The sequence below is a fragment of the Budorcas taxicolor genome, chromosome 5 (genome assembly GCF_023091745.1).
Source record: "Budorcas taxicolor isolate Tak-1 chromosome 5, Takin1.1, whole genome shotgun sequence".
Classification (NCBI taxonomy): Eukaryota; Metazoa; Chordata; class Mammalia; order Artiodactyla; family Bovidae; genus Budorcas; species Budorcas taxicolor.
The window spans coordinates 93,089,875-93,107,572 of NC_068914.1; the positions used below are offsets into that span (position 1 = coordinate 93,089,875).

General features: G+C 35.3%; 1 protein-coding gene across 1 annotated transcript in view; it reads right to left on the reverse strand.

Moving 5' to 3' along the window:
• The window catches only part of LEMD3 (LEM domain containing 3), a 71,143-nt gene that overhangs the window by 30,852 nt on the left and 22,593 nt on the right, over nucleotides 1-17,698 (reverse strand). Inside the window, exons 2-3 of the mRNA XM_052640260.1 lie at nucleotides 4,581-4,618; nucleotides 458-524 (exon numbers count right to left, since the gene is read on the reverse strand). Coding sequence (XP_052496220.1) covers nucleotides 458-524; nucleotides 4,581-4,618 — 105 coding nt within the window. The remainder of the gene's footprint in view (nucleotides 1-457; nucleotides 525-4,580; nucleotides 4,619-17,698) is intronic.

Genomic DNA, 17,698 nt, shown 5'->3' on the forward strand with positions numbered 1-17,698 from the left:
GAGGAAAATGCAACATGTCAGGAGAAAGAAATTCTGTAATCTATTTACTTTATCCAAAGAAATGACACCTATACCTTCACAAAAAGAAAATCTGTACTTTTATATTAGATCTATGATTTTAGTTAATTTGTTGCTTACTCAATTCAACTGATATACAAGCTTTCAGAATTCTGCTACTATCGGTGCAATAAAAAAGTGATAACTTACATAATACAGTATATATCTATATTTCATCATACACATATGTCAGGCAGAATAAAGGCCTTGATTAAACAAATCTATACAAATAAAAACCCATTCCCTACAGGGAATAAAAACTTCTAAAGAGAAAATATCCACATGTACGTAACATAACAACACTGAACTTTGGAAAAACCATTTCTACTGATATCACATGCTACATATACAAATTAATTTTCAAAACATTTTTACATACTATGAATGTTGAGACAATTACCTGCAAGCTGTGCCAATCGATCATGAAGCTTGTATAAAGTGTTCATCATAAGATTTTTCTCACTTTCCTAAATTTAAAAGAAAAACATTATAAAACATCTGATCTTAAGGGAAAATGCACCAAATAATAATCTTTGTTTGAAAAGAAAAATAGTAAATAAATTTAACAATCATAGAAGCTACATAATATAAAAGGCAAATTCATATTTAACCAATGGCTACCATATTTTAAAGAAACCTTAATCTAAGAATCCAAACTATCTAAATATTCTACTTTCTTGAGGATGATTGCGATATTGTACTAACCTTGGTGCCAGAAAAGGTCTCCTACATAGCAAACTCCCCCCACCATCAAAGCAATGCTCCCAATTCCCCTCTATACAATGCATACTTATGCATATTGACTGTTTTCTTCATGTTTTGTTTTAACCTGATAACCACATAATGTCAACCAACCTGACATTTTTGATTAACCCTCAAACCACTCCGAGGCTCCCAAAGTGGCTGTGCATACGTTTATGAACCATTAAAGTGAAAGAAACATTTAGTAAGTATCTACACCCTGAATATTCACTGGAAGGACTGACGCTGAAGCTGAATCTCCAATACTTTGGCCACCTAACATAAAGAGCCAATTCACTGGAAAAGACCCTGATGCTGAGAAAGACTGGAGGCAGGAGAAGAGGGAGACAGAGGACGAGATGGTTGGATGGATCACCGACTCAACAGACGTGAGTTTGAGCAAGCTCCAGGAGATGGTGAAGGACAGGAAAGCCTGGCATGCTGCAGTCTATAGGGTAGCAAAGAGTTAGACACAACTGAGTGACTGAACAACCACAACTGGGAGTTAAGAACTGTTCTCAGAAAAGCGAGGAATACACACCAACAAGATGATTCCTGTTCTTAAGGGCAAAAAACATACTAAATGTTATAGCTGCAAACAAAGTACAATGTAAATACAGAAGACAGAGGGGTGGAAAGATCCATTTATGGAAGAGGGAATATCTGAACTGGGCTTCACAGAAAGAATAGAATTGACCAGCATTCCAAGCAGAAGGCACAGCATAGGCCTGAAAGCATAAATGCTTTGGTTATATTTCTTACATAACCAGTAGCCAACTTTGACTCAGCAAACTCCTGGAAAAGTAGTTTGGAATCAATAGCTAGAGAGCCCTAGATACCAAGACAAAGAGTTTGACTTCATCCTGAACATTTAGGAGAAGAAAAGTTAAACAGAAATGTGTGTCAGGAATATTATTCTGACCATATGAAAGGAAACCAGAGTATAGACTCCTGCAACACCTAAGCACCCTCTCAAGAAGGCTAAAGCAATGAGACCTCAATTTAAGAGTAATCACAGTTAGCACAGATAGATATATACAATGGAGGAGGGTAAGAATAGCTTATCAAACTATTTGAAATAAATGCATGATTCATGAGAGGTTATGTCTTTATGATTTCCTTTCTCCTGAAGTTTCTGACAAAATAGAATTATTGGGTAAATGTGACCAGGAACAAATTCATACAGGATGTAAAAAGCTAGGAAAGTAAAGTTCATATGCCCAATGACATGCAGTCACACCCATCTATTTTCACGCTGTATGTTCAAGGACAGAAGAGACAAGTTTGCATATGCATGGCATACTTTTGTCAATGAAGCTTTAATGAGTGACAGGAGGAAGAAGAAAATTCATCAGAGGTGCCACAATCCTACTAGCAGAGTCCCTGGTTTTATGTGAGACGGTTGATAGAGATAGAGTTAGGTGACAATCCTTCAGCATTACTTGCTTTCCAAGTAGCAAGCAGCAAACTACTTGCTTTTCCCATTTGGTTTTTCACCCCCTCAACTCTACCTCAATCAGATTCTGAATCAAGTCAGTCCTTATCAAATAAGATTAAACATCCAAACTGTAAAAATCAGACATCAAAAAGTAACTGCAGGGACTGAAATACACGATTCTGAAAGCTATGCATCTGTGATAGATTAAACCACAAAATCACTTTTAATAAATATGTTCAATATAATAAGATGAGGTGTCCCACTGATTGCGTAGATTAGACTTGATATATAAAACCAAGGTAAATCTGACTAAGCTTTGGTACTAAAATAGCTGAGCATTTTCAGTCTCTTTCCTCCCTTATCTGGGAAAGAGACTGATTTCCTTTCTGTTTTACATGTCTTGATTATGCCCCTCCCCACACCCCTTTCAAAATCAAAACTAAAGCCAAATATTTGACAACTGTCCTCTGTGATTATATCTTTAATGAACATCAGAGGCCTGGGAATAAACGTCATACTTTTATTCACATCTGTTAACACTGGACTAGACAAGTAGAAAAAAATAACAAAACTTAATCATACATAACTGGATCTCATACTGGATAACATATATGCTATTATAGTCTCATACAAAGAATTTAAACACCCCAAAATCTCAACTGTAATTTTTTCAAGAATTATTTTTCCAGTGGCAACTCATTCAAAATGACCATCTATATTACTACAAGGGTGTCAAGTGCCATCCAAATGATCAACTAAATTATGATCTAAATAGTTTTCATGGAATATTTTATTAATGGAAACAAATCAACTTTGAAGAGTCGAAAGGCTTTGGTTCAATAATCTTTAGCACCATTATGCTAAACTATAGGTAAACCTGAAAGGTCTGTATATTAAATTCCAAAGTTACTTTCTTAGAGAAACTTATATTGGCTTATAGTTTCATTATAAACTTCTTCCATTCTGCTTTTCAAACTCTCTTATAATTCTTGGCTTGAAATGTGTCTACTGATCACCCTGAAAACAAGTTAAAGATCTACAAACAAATCCATATTTAAAGTAAGCTTTCAAAACTAACCTTTCATTAGCAAAAATAATTTTACATTTGAAATATTAATAGCTACCTTCTAATTGTGTATTCTGGTAAGCTCCAGATTTTTTTTTAGTCATACAAATCATTCTCTGAAGCAAATCTCATTCTCTGAATCATTCTGATTCGTAGGAGGGAAAGTCAAACTATAGGGTGACTCCACCAAATTTTCTCATATAGTGTCACCTTGAAATATTCCCCTCTCTATCTCATCCAACTGTCTCAAGGATATTTTCTGTATTTGTATCAAGTCCTTAATTAAATGATAATAATGGATTTTAATTACTTAGCACAGTGTCTCGCACAGAATAAACACTTAATATAGGTGACTAGCCATTATATTCATTATATTTATTACTATTATTCAGAGGTTAGGAACTTGAGGTTCCTCCAAGTGGAAAATTATACAGAAGAAAATAAAGTCTTGCATTTTCAATGTTCAGTGAGTATATACTGCAAATTTAAACTACAACGCCATAGCAGTGTTAATATCATAACTGATCAAGTCAACTTTAAAAAAAATTAAGTACTGTCACAATAAAATACTACTGAAAATAATCAATACTAACAACCTAAAGTTACAATCTATGGATCTGACTTCACATTATCACATATCCTTTAGCACAACAATGTTTTCCATACAGGTCTATCTATATTACTGTCAGTTCCTATAACAATAAAACAAACAAACAAAAAAAAACTAATTGTGTATTATGATATAAACTTAAATATCACAACCTTTGTATTGCCTATAATGATGATGGGCAAATGAAAAATATTTCCACATAACACTTAGGTTAAAATTAATATTATAAATCCTTTAAAAAGAAAAGGAATCATAAATAGGTTGCATAAGACTCTAACTAAATCCTTTGCTTCCTGACAGTTAAAAAGGCCTGCCAATGAGCAAAAAATCCAAAGAGAACAAAAGAAGAGCAAAATCTGCTAGAGTATCCAACAACGAAGAAAACACACACACACTTTAAAGGCTAAGATCAGATCCCCAGATGACATGCCACTGCCATTTTACTTTGCGACTGGCTTTTATCTTTAAATGATAAACAGTTCTGCTCTTTGGAGAAAATCTGTGTCAGATTTAATTATATTATAGAAAAGGAATACTCAAAAATAAGAAAATTTATTGCCTCAGCATAAAAGAACCTTTAAAATTCCTACTGTCAGTTGATATTCATCCTAATACTTTTATCATAAAAAACATAACATAAAGTATCAGTATTAAGATGTTTTACTTACTTGTATGTTTCCAAATGTTTCATCAAAGGGGTTTTTTACTATCAAGGAAAGAAAAAGAGAGAACTGTTAGTATCATTTAAGAATAAGAATCCCCCTAACCAAGCCCTCAGAAATGCTAAAACGTACTCTGCTAATACTGAATATAAATATGCAAAGAAAATATAAACAAATTGATGATAACAAAGGTTAGAGAACTAATTTTTCAGACTTACTATATTTACCATTCTCACTATGATTTTGTAGTTTGCTCTATAATAATTAACAGTAGGTGCTCTGGTCTCTGACTTGGTTCCAGTCCTAGCTCCACTGCTTGCTAGCAACGTGACCTTGACCTACTATCTACTTAAGCCACTCTTAAGTTGTAGTTTCCTCTTCTATAAAGGAAGGATGTAATGACACCTACTTTATACAGTTGTTAGGATTAAATGAGATAAATCATATAAAATGCTTGATACAGTGTCAAACACTTAATACATGTTACCTATGATCATTACTATTAGTGACTTCATTTTGGCTCCTTAACTTGGTTTCTCTTCAAAATATAGAAGTCAGTTACTACTAGAGGAAATATGCAAGATGCTTTAAAACTGAGTAATTCATTTAGAATTCTTACTTGCAATGATTAAAAGACAAACCTGCCTAGTCCTTGCTAACATCTGGAAAAGTGTCAAGAAACATACACACACATCAAAATAGCTAAGAATTAGGTATCAATATTAAACAACTTTTTTCTAATAAATATTATAAAGAAAGGATTTACCATTTTCCATTCAACCTCCCTACATCCATCCTTCCCCAAAAGATTCAAACAAGTTTATGGCTGAATATCATATAGCACTTTTCCAGTTATTATTTAGAATCTCCTCCTTACCCTCTAACTTTAAAATTATATGCAAAAATATTCGAAGCTTTCAGATACCTGGATCTCTGTAAGTCAGGACACAACTAAGACTAATTGAGCCTACAAAGTTGTTCACACTGACCAGGTTTCCTTTCTGAGGTGCTTTTCTATTTTTATTTGAGAAAACAGGAAGTCCCATAGGAACCAGGAACTACTTGATTCTAAGAAAGTTCATGTGTAAGACCAGTTTAAATAAAAAAAATACAATTAAAAAAAGGGGGAAAAACATATTCTGCTATCATCTTAAAAAGATACGATAATGAATTTTCAGACAGCATTTTTCTATAAAGCAATAGGGTTTTCATGCCAAGAAAAATATTTTAAAAACAAAAAATCGAAAGTACTCAATAGGAAATAGGAGGGAGAATAAAACTTAAAAATTAAATAAAATGTTAAGAAACAGAACATGCTTGGACTGAAAAGATCCTTTTTAATACACCAATTTTTATTAATGTAAAATTTGAATAATTTAAAATAAAGCCATATTTAGTTCAACATACTACTAAAAATGCTTTGTCAATCTACTTAAATTGGTCAAATGATTCTAAAAACACAAGTATCTTATTTGCTCTCTATATGGGGTGGCAAAGAATCAGACTGAGCGACTGAACTGAAAAGAAATTCTAAAAAAACATTAAAACATGCAATTCTAAAATATAGGTTTTAATATTTATGAAGAAAAGCCATGAGAGGACCACTTTTTGACTGTTTATGCATTTGTTTTTGTCAAGATTACTAAATGGAAACTAGCTCTTCAAGTATCTCTATGAAAATATTACTGTAGATTGTGGATGTTCTCCCACTAGATTGCTCTGCTGTGACTTTCTCACAAGGGATCATGTGTATTCAGGTCTGTATGCTCAGAGTCAACCATAGTATTCAGCAAACAGTGCTTGAAAAGTGCTGTTGAGACGTCTAGGCTAAATCTGCCCTTCTTTATTCAATGCTGTGCGTTAACATAGAAGCAGAAGCGTTAGATTTTGCAGGAGGCTGGAAAAGGGTATGTCTGAGCAACTGGGAAGGGAGATGTATAGAATGACAGTGAGAAAGCCAAAGAGCAGAACAATAATTCTTTTGAAAAACACTGCTCTGCCATTTGTTTCTTTCTAGGTTTCGGCCTCTTATCTAGCACACTTAGCTAGCTGAGAGTATAACATGTCTAAAAGGCAAACAATATACACACCTACTACTAAAAAAAAAATCAAAATGTTCCCTGACTTCCGTGAAAACTGTCACATACTAACGTAACAGACAGACCTACTAAATTAACAAAAAAGTAAACACAGTCTTGAGGTTAAGATTCGAAAGGAAACTCCATTTAAAAATAGCAATTTTAACAAAGCAAAAGCATTTCTATGCATCTAAGTTTTATTCCCCCAAATCATTTCAGTATTTCTGAAATTACATCAGTACTTTTTCTCTCACCCACGTTACCTATGATCATTGATGGATAAAAAACATACTGTTATCCCTAGTGAAAACATTCCTCCCTCCCCTGCTAATTAGGCCACTGTAGAGAAGAAACCATATTCCAAAAGCAATTTACAGCTCCCTCCCCCAAAAAAACTGTCACCTCACTTTCTAGCCTCTTTTCTAAGGATGGAAACTGAGAGTAAATTGTAGTTATTGCTTTGTTGGTGTTGTTTACTTACTTAGTCATGTCCGACTCTTTATGACTCTATGGACTGTAAAGCCCTCCAGGCTCCGATGTCCATGGGATTTCCCAGGCAAGAATACTGGAGTGAGTTGCTGTTTCCTTCTCTAGGGGATCTTCCTGATCCAGGGATCGAACCTGCATCACCTGCATTGTCAGGTGGGTTCTTTACCACTAAGCCACTAGGGAAGCCCTCTTATCGCTTATCCTAAAGCAATGATAATAACAAGTTGGTATTTCAAACACTGTCCTCCTACATTCCCTACATCCCAAACAGCGTCTCATTTCTGCTTTTTCTCAAATTCTCCTGTTGTGGCCATTTTCCCTTCATTTTTCTTGTTCAGATTACTTCAAACCTCAAATACAGCAAACTTTTCTTTATAAATACACTTAAAATTTTGACTTCTCTTCTTCTGACTGTCCTAGCAAAAATAAAAGTCCTTAAAATATATCTTTAATTATACTACTAGACTCTTCAAAATCATTCAATCATTTCCCATCACAGTTTGCTTCAAGGAACTAATTCAAATCTTGTGGTATTTTCCTACTTACAAGACATACTGTTGATATCCCTTCTCTAAACCTCTTTCTCTCACATAAATTTCAAAAATGTTACTAGTTTTACTGACCCTTTCTAACCAAGTGTAAACCTTTTCCATTCTCTTAGGGTGAGATCAGATTTGTCAATCATTATGAATTCTCAGATAAAAAAGGGGGAAAAATGAAGTATATTACAAATGTAGGGTTTTTTTTTTACACATAATGCTATTACACCTTTTTTAGACAGTATAGTATACGCGTAATTCTTGTAGGCACTGGGAGACAAAAATTTCCTGTGACTCCCCTTATTGCAATATTCACTTTATTACAGTAAGTCTGGAACCAAATCCACAGTATCTCTGAGGCACATCTATATTTGCAAAGTACATGTTTAATGTTAACCAAATGAACTGATGCTTTCCTCAGGAAGGCCCCGTTTTGGTCATTCAACGGAACTAAAGGAAAGAAAAGTCTACGGTGACCAAAGTTCTTTTACAACTCAGAAAGAAAGAAAAAGTTTATTCATTTAATAAGTATTTCTTGTCTAGTTTGCGCTAGGCACTGGTAGTGTGGCTGTGAATAAAAAAAAAATGTATCTGCCCTCAAGGAGTCTATATTTTAGAAGGATCAGAAGAGACAATGAACAAATGCACTTTTTACAATATATGTCAAATGGTTCTAAGTGCTTTGGAAATAAAACAGTAAGAATGGCACTTGACATGTGAGGGAACTTCTATACTGTTTTCCCTAATGCCTGTACCAATTTTTACATTCCCACCAACAGCGTACAAGAGTTCCCTTTTCTCCTCTTTCCTCAGATTGCACTGGAGTAGAAACCTGAGAGAGCTGAGGGAACAAGCCATCTGGATACCTGGAGGAAGAGGTTTACAGACAGAAAGGAGTCCGCAGGCTGTGGAGTGGCAGCATGTCAGTCATATTACTCCTGGAAACAGAGCTGTGTGGATGAGAGAGCAAACAGCAAGAAATGAAGTCAAAGGTTATTTAAGGGAATTAATAGGTAAGATAATATAGGATTTTGGAGATTTTTTTATCTATTAATCTGAGCAAGAAATCTCAGAGAATAGAAAGCATGCTACCTGGCTTACGCTTTAAAAGAAAGACACAGGTCATAAGTGACAGGTCACTCTTGAAATAATACATTCAGGGTACTTTCCTCCTGCTTCCTCTACATCAGCACAGTTTCAGTCAGCCCAACAATTTTCTGTTCTAAATAGTTGAAACTACTATTACCAGCCATATAAAAATATTCTGCCAGGAAAAACTGAACAGACATTTTTCTAAAGACGACATACAAATGGCCAAGAGGTATATGAAAAGGTGTTCAACATCACTAACCATCAGGGAATGGGAAATCAAAACCACAGTGAGATATCACCTCATATCTGTTAAAATGGCTATCCTTAAAACGACGAGGTAAATTTGGTGAGAATGGGGAGAAAAGGGAAGCTTTATACACTGTTGGTGGGAAGGTTAATTGGTACTGTCACTGTGGAAAACAGTATAGTTCAGTTCAGTCACTCAGTCGTGTCCGACTCTGCGACCCCATGAGTCGCAGCACGCCAGGCCTCCCTGTCCATCACCAACTCCTGGAGTTCACTCAGAAGAAAACAGTATAGAAGCTCCTCAAAAAATTAAAAACAGAACTCCATATGATCCAGCAAATCTCACTATGAGGTATACATCCAAAAGAAATGAAAACATGATCTCAAAGAGAGATCTGCACCCCTACATTCATCACAGCATTATTTGTAACAGCCAAGATATGGGGACAGCCTGTCATTGGGTGAATGGATAAAGATGATGCAGTACATGTGTACCAATGGAGTATTATTCAGTCACGAGAAAGAAGGAAGTCCTGCCATTTGCAATAACATAGATGGACCTTAAGGGCACTGTGCTAAGTGAGATAATTCAGATGGAGAAAGACAAATACAGTATGTTATCACTTATCTGTGGAATCTAAAAAAGCCAAACTCAGAGAAACAGAGTAGAGTGGTGGTTACCAGGGGATGGGCAGTGGGGGTAATGGGGGAAATACGGATCAAAGGGTAAACTTCTAGTTGCAAGATTGGCAAATTCTGGGAATTTAATGTTCAGCACAGTGATTACAGCTAACAATACTGTTAAAAACTTGCAGGCTGCTAAGAGCGATAGATATTAAGTGTTCTCACCACAAAAAAGAAATGATACTATTCTGTGATAGGTTGGAAGTGGTGGCTAATGCTAAGGTGGTAATAATTTTGCAACATATAAATTTACCAAATTGACATACTTGCACACCTTAAACTTATACAATGTTGTATGTCAATTATATCTGAGTAAAGGTGGAAAAAAATTTCTGCCAGAAAGGCTCTGCACCTTTTATCCTTCTGATCCTCTTAATGATTTTCTTTCTCCTTCATTCTGTCATTAAGGTCCAGTTTGCAGCTCTCTTACAGTCATGAAGGATGCCTAATAACTGCAGTTTATCAGGACCTTCCTCTTCTCAGAACCTCTATGTATTTACTCTCAGTATCCCTATCTTACATTATAATTTAACTATCAGTTTTTTGTTTCCTCCACCAACAAGACTGCAAAATCTCTACCTGCCTTGCAGATATTGTGTACTAATATATGTCGAAAGAACACAAGCCTGAAGGCATAGTGCAGCCTCCTACAACAGCTTCCCTAATGCTAGAGAAGTACTACAATCCTGCTCACTCCACAAGATTCTCCTTTGAATAAAAAGAAAGTAATATTTCTTAAATTCTTGATACGTTCCAGGAATACTGATGCCACGCTTTTAGGAAGTAGCTTATTTCTCCTAATACCACTATTTTACAGCAGGTACTACCCCTATTTTATGGACAGAGAAACTGATGCATGATTAGGTTAAATTGCTTCCTTCAGGTAAATGCTGTTTAAAGAGCTAGGATTCAAACCTAAGTCTGACTCCAAAGCCTACTTTCTTTTCAGAAAAGAAAAGGCAACTACAGAAAAGAAAATATTTGTTCTAGTCAGTTTACGGAAAACATTCTTCTCTAGAACTTTCAGATTTGGAATCATTAAACTTTAATCTCCTTACGTAATGCATGAAAACTGGCTAAAATGGGGATAAGGAGGAAAAGACACTGCTTTAGGGAAAATACACTGATGTCTGTTAAGATGATAATAACTCTACAAAACCAAGTTCTCTAAACTGTAGTCTAGGAAAAGATTTTCCACGATATATCAAAACATAGAGTATTTGACAACCACCATGGGCAGCACTGACCATTCCCCTTCTTTCTGCTGCCGCAGCACTTTGTTCTCAAGGCTGCTATAAAACTTACCACGAGGCATTTGCTTAAAAAAAACCAACAATATAATTTTCTGATTTAGAACCATAACACATCTAAATAATATTTTGGCTTCATCTGCTAATCTAAGACTCTCACAAACATATATCAAGTGCCTACTAGGTGCCAGGCATTATGCTTATTGCAACAGGTTAAGAAATGAAAATATATATATAAGCTCTGTCTTCAAGAAGTTCAGTCTGGAGGTCAGTAACTCTGCAGACATGCTCTTTCAAAGGTAAAGGCAGTCTCTTGTAATTCTAAAACTCTGACCTTAAGGCTAGGTTTTTAGTTTTTGGAAACTTCAAGTCATCTAGACAATTAAATCCAGCTGCTTAAATGACCAATTATCTCTCTGAGTTGTACCTAGTTATAAACAGACATTCAAACTCTCAAATCCCATCTTCTAGCATTAGCAGTTTAAACAGAGCATAATTATCTGTGAAGAAGTGGCGGCGGGGGGCGGGGGGGGCGGGAATTGGGGGTGGGTGGGAGGGCAAATGTTTCCAACAGCTGCAGAACACTGCACCTGTGTGGCAAGCACTTCTGCATTTCACTGCCAGCCAGACTGATCTAAAAACGGACATGGTGAACAAGGCAGTCCATTCTTTCGCAACACAGCACTGCTGCCCATTTGTTCTCTGAGAGCTCACCTATTGTTCCATGGCCATTTTAAAGCTCAGGAACAGCTCACTTCAAATGTACTTAGTAAATCACTGTGAATATTGAGATTAAATCTGCAATCAAAATAGGCAGAATTTTATGGACAAGAACTGTCTACTATAAAATTTGCCTAAGGCAAACTTGTATCATCATGTTCTACTCATAAATAACCTTTCCATATGAAGCCGACCTATCTATCTGGATTTACAGAGGTACAGATCTAGACTGGGATAATGAGTGAAAGAGATGAGTAGGGCAAAAACACAGATGCTTCTTCACTTTTCATATCCTATAAGACTCCCAACTTTTCACTTGCCCTATTCTGAGAGGCAACGATCCTGTACTACTTCCAAATAAGTTTTTTTAAAGAATAAGAAATGTACACGGTGACTCTATAAAATAAAAGGACTTTAAATGTGATTATCAAAGTACCAAGAATATAATGAAAACTGAAATAATGTATTCAGAGAAATAAAAGATCAAAGTCAAAATTAAATTGGCAATAGTCTTATTATTTGATTGATTCCCACTCTTCACCCCTATATGCTAAGAATCATTATGGTCTCTTTCAAACTTATGGTCATTTGAAAGTCTCACATTTGCTCACCATAAAAATGAAGACTCCCTTGGAAAAAATTGACAACAGACTATAATTAAAATTTTATTAAAATTTTATTTATTCTTCATCCAAGCACTAGTGTTAGCCCTGCAGTCGTCTCTTGACTCTTTGGGACCCCATGGACTGAAGCCCACCAGGCTCCTCTGTCCATGCGATTCTCCAGACAAGAATACTGGAGTGGGTGGCCATTTCCTTCTCCAGTCATCTAAGCACTGATTTTACATTATAATTGTAACTCAAGTTTGGGATCTCTGTAACAAAAGCTGTAAGAAAGACTTTTAACTATAGACTGTTCAACAAGTATTAGTGGGGCCTATTTTATACACCATGCTATGAAAACATGTTGCTTACGTAGTAGTGAAGATAAATGAGTATCTAAGATACAACAAATAACTTAGAATTTAGTATACAGTGCTTTAAGAATTCAGAAAGGGACAAATAATTTCTGTGTAAAGTACACCGGAGGTTTCAAAATAAACCAAAAGTAATAAAATGGGATGAACTACTAGAAAATGCAACATTAATGTACCTCAAAAAGATCATACTGAGTGAAAAAGCCTCACAAAAGAGTATTCTATGAATCCACTTATACGAAGTTTTAGAATAAGCAAAATAAATCTATAGTAAAAACAACAGAACAGTGACAGGGTATTGACTGGGCAGGAGGAAGAAGAGGTGAAGGTAATGTTCTGTATCTGCAGGGGTTTATGTTACACGGCTAGATGTGTTCCTTGAAACTCATCTGATGGTACATAAAAGATTTATGCATTTGACTATATGCAAATTTTACCTAAAAAGAAAAAGAACCTCACTCTTAATTACTAACATTCATGAAGTATATAAGGGTGGAATATTCTAATATCTTCAATTTACTTAGACATATTTTTTAAAAAGAATGGTGGATGGATAGAATGACGAATAAGATACATAGTAAAGCAAATACAGAAAATGTAAACTGTAGAATCTACAGTGCTCACAGCACAATCTTTCAATTTCTTGTTTGAAATGTTTCATAATAAAATACTAGGGGAGGAAAAGTATAAAAAGCAAAACAATAAGTATTTGTTAATGGTGGTGGTTGTTTAGTCGCTAAGTCATGTCCAGCTCTTTCAAAATCCTGTGGACTGTAGCCCACCAGGATCCTCTGTCCATGGGATTCTCCAGGCAAGAATACTGGAGTGGGTAGGCATTTCCTTCTCCAGGAGATCTTCCTGACCTGAAGATCCAACTCCCATCTTCTGCATTGGCAGGCAGATTCTTTACCACTGAGCCACCAGGGAAGCCCCATTCATTAATGGTGCTAAAATCCTACCAGAGAACTGGTAAAAGACCACTTCAATCCCTAGATATATTAGGTTAAAACCCCAATTATAATAGCTGCAGCTTACTGTACAAAAAAATTCCTTTTTTCTTCCAAGTTAGTCTAAATTCTTAACAAATTGAAAACTGAAAAGTTCCTCTTATGCAAAAAGCTAGAAGAGTTACTGGAATGTAAGAGTTTTTTTGTTTTGTTTTAGAAAGACCTGGCTAATATAGTCTTATTTTTAAAAATTCACATAATTTACATTTACAGATAAGATTTTATCCTATTATACTAAAATAGTGTGAGAAACTTGGCATATAGGGAAGTAGCAAAATGTAGGAGTTTGTGTCTAGTAACTTTTAAAAACTAAATGTTTACAAATATTCAAAACTATTTTCTAATACATTTAATCTCCTGAGCTGGAGGTAGTTCATCTACCAATGATTTTACAAAACTGGCTTCATTTACCTAAAATAATTACAAATTAGAAAATTAGATCACTAGCACATCAAAATATTACACATTCCTTCTAAAAATTAATTCTGATATTTTAAGAGTATCCATAACTTAAAGAAGAATATCTGAGTTACTGATTACTGAATCTGACTAGCAAATAAAATTGAAGTTCCCACTCAAAAAATGTTTAATATAAAAGAAGACTCAGACTTACAGAAAATACCAACAGCTTACTCTAAAATAAAATACAAACATATGAATTTTTCCCCACCCCCAACACCTGGTGGTTTCAGAGGTTCAAAACCAAAGAGAAACGATCGGGCTACTGCCACCATCTAGTTTTGTCAGATAAAGACACTTCTGTAGTCTACCCAATGTTGGGAAGAAAGGACATATAAGAACACATTCAAATAAAGACAATATATCTATTTAAATTATGCAACTTTATCGTACTATACTGCTTAAGGTCCAAAAGTTTTGAGTGATCTGCTTTTTCAGTACTTTCAAAGTCTCTTCCTGAAAACTATTTTGCATATATGCCAGTTAAAGAATTATGCTACTGCATGGTGACAAATGAACAGAAAAATAAAAGTCAACCTACAAAGGTTAGAAACAAACCTATAAATAACAGAAAGCATCTGTGCAACAGATATCTTGGCACCCAAAGGAATTTATGTTAATGCAATACTATAATTTATTAAACATGGTGACAGCTCACTGTATTAAGAGATTTTAAACATTAACTGTTATACACTAGAGACTGGTTATAACACTTCCTCAAGGTTTACGTTGCCAAGAATACAAAAGAAACTGTATTACAAAGAGGCTGTTCTAAAAGAATATTGCTAAAAGAGAATTTAGATATCTGAAAGGAATCTGTGATACACTGTACAACCAATCTCTAGCACAATGCAATAAAACAACATGCATTTCCCATACAATTAAATTCATGAGATTTTCCTTCTACTTAGGGTTTCCCTCGTGACTCAGTATAGAATCTGCCTGTAATGTGGGAGACCCAAGTTCGATCCCTGGGTTGGGAAGATCCCCGGGAGAAGGAAATGGCAACCCATGCCAGCATTCTTGCCTGGAGAATCCTATGGACAGAGGAGCCTGCTGGTCTACAGTCCATGGTGTTGCAGAGTCGGACACTGAGCGACTAACACCTTCCTTCTATTTAGTAACATTCTCAGTCACAATGCATGGTTACTTTTGAGCAGCAAGGAGACATTATTCAAATAAGAAAACTGGAGAGAGAAAAGCTGCAGTGCAATGAGAAAGTGAATAAAACTGAAAAAAAAAAAGTTCTTATTCTATGCATTAAACAGAGACAAGGGAAAGGGGCATTATCTGCAAAGACAAAGCACAGAGACTAAAGCATGACCAAAACTAACATATAAACTGAATTTGGAGCTAACAGAAAAAAAAAAAAAAAAAACCCTCAACACCGACTTTATGAGCAATGTGCTCAAACGTTACATCTTGCCTTTTAGCTCTGGAAGAAAGCAGATGAAATTGAAGTCATTTGGCAAATAGAGGAATTTAAAGATGTCATCATTAGGTCCAAGAAAAAAAAAGAAAAACATTCAATAAAACAAAATGTAAGCAGTTTTGACATGGTAAAACAGTCTAAGTAAGAAACTTTTTTGTTGGTAAAAATATATGAAATCTTGAGAGTAAAACTCATGCTTGAACACAATGAACAGAAAGTACAACATTTGCTGGAATCATCAGATTTTCACCTAATGTCTACTTTTAACTCCTACTTGTAGTAGAGACAGAATACAAATAAATCTGTGTGAACATGAACAATCACTTAGAAAAAAAATAAAGCATGCAATTCCCAACAACCAATCTACCCTGATACAGTCAAAACACATGTGCTCTAGACAAAGCCTGAGATGGGAGATATGACACTGCCATTCCCTCAGCTGCTCTGTTTCCATGTGGCTCTCATAACCAGGAATACTTTAAGCACTGAGTATGATTTTAATGTTTAAAGATGTACTATGGACCTTAGAGCTCCATCAAGTACTAAAATTGGATGAAAAAAACAAAAAACACAAACAAAACTGGCCTTTTAGAGAAACCACATAGCAGCCTCTTGATCTAGAGGACTTTTCAATGGCATTTCTGAACACACTTAAATTTTGCTAATTTATGCTCTGACTTCAAAACACCTAACTTCATAGGGCTACTATATACTAGAGCTGAAAATTCAAACTTGTCAGTAACAATTTTCTGAACCAAGTAAATAAAACTAATGTTCTCATACTCATTTAGTAAACATTTCAAGGTATCTTAAAATTCCCAAATTATGACCCATTCTAAGCTTACTTCCCCACATACTATCTCTTATTTGTTAAATTCTCTTCAATGAATATTTTTGAGCAATCAAAAAACCACATGCTACGGAATACAAAGATGAAAACTCATAGTACCTTCCTCAAAGCGGCTTACAGTACAGTGATTCTCACTACTTTGGAGGGTCAGAGACCCTTGAGAAATTGCCAAAATCTATGGACCCTATCCCGAGGAAAATGAATACACATTCAAAATTTGCATCTAATTTCAAGGAGTTTACCTGGAATCCACTTATGGCTTCTTTAAGGTTCAGAGACCAGAGGGGGTTAAGAATTCCTGGCCGAGTAGAATATAAAACTTTTGGGGGAGGGGGAGCTGGTGAAGATAGTTTCAAATGAAATCCAGGTAGACAGTACTGTACAAGGACAAAGATCCCATGCCAGAAGCCAGATTCTCTGTACTGAAATCTTGGTTCTGCTACTTACTAACTTTAGACAAGTTTCTTAACTTCCCTAAGCCTCAGTTTCCTAATCTAAAGGGAATGATAACACCACCTGGCTCTCAGGATTGTTTTAAGAAGTGAAATAACTGCATGCAGTACAGACCCAGAGTACCCTGACCTGAATTAATTCCTAAAGTCTTTACAGTCCAAGTCCACAGACACCCTGAGTAAACCTCCAGTTTACGACTCTTGAGAGATGAACTAAAACATCTCCCACATCCCACTGTCCAAAGCAGCCAGTGACTTCTAAAAGTCCTTTAAACTCTAAGGTGATTGTGTAAGACAAAAATGTTGACTTTTTTCATTTACTTTTATTCATTCAGTGGAAACTTCCTTCCCTTAGAATCAAAATTTATTAACAAAAATAGGCCCCCTCTCCAAAAAAGTATGGCAACAAATCTGTAATAAACTGGCAGAAAAAAAGTCTTATAAATTAAAGCACAAGATTACACATATATTTACATTCATGTTATGTCTCTTCTAGTTAGCAAACTGACTTGCCAGAATTTTGATTTACTATTTTAAGCTGTTTCTCACCCCCTGCAAATGTATACTCTACAAGCTTCAATCTTGCTTTAAAACATCAAAATCCATATCACCATGTATTTACAAAATCCATTACAAAATTACCAAAAAAGAATTTTAAAGAAAGGAGGTATTTGCTTAAAGTAAATAAAATTAAATAAGCAATCTAAACTAACCCCCTCCCCACAAAAAAAGAGAGACATTACTTTGCCAACAAAGGTCCATCTAGTCAAAGCTATGGTTTTTCCAGTAGTCATGAATGGATGGGAGAGCTGAACCATAAAGAAAGCTGAGCGCTGAAGAATTGATGCTT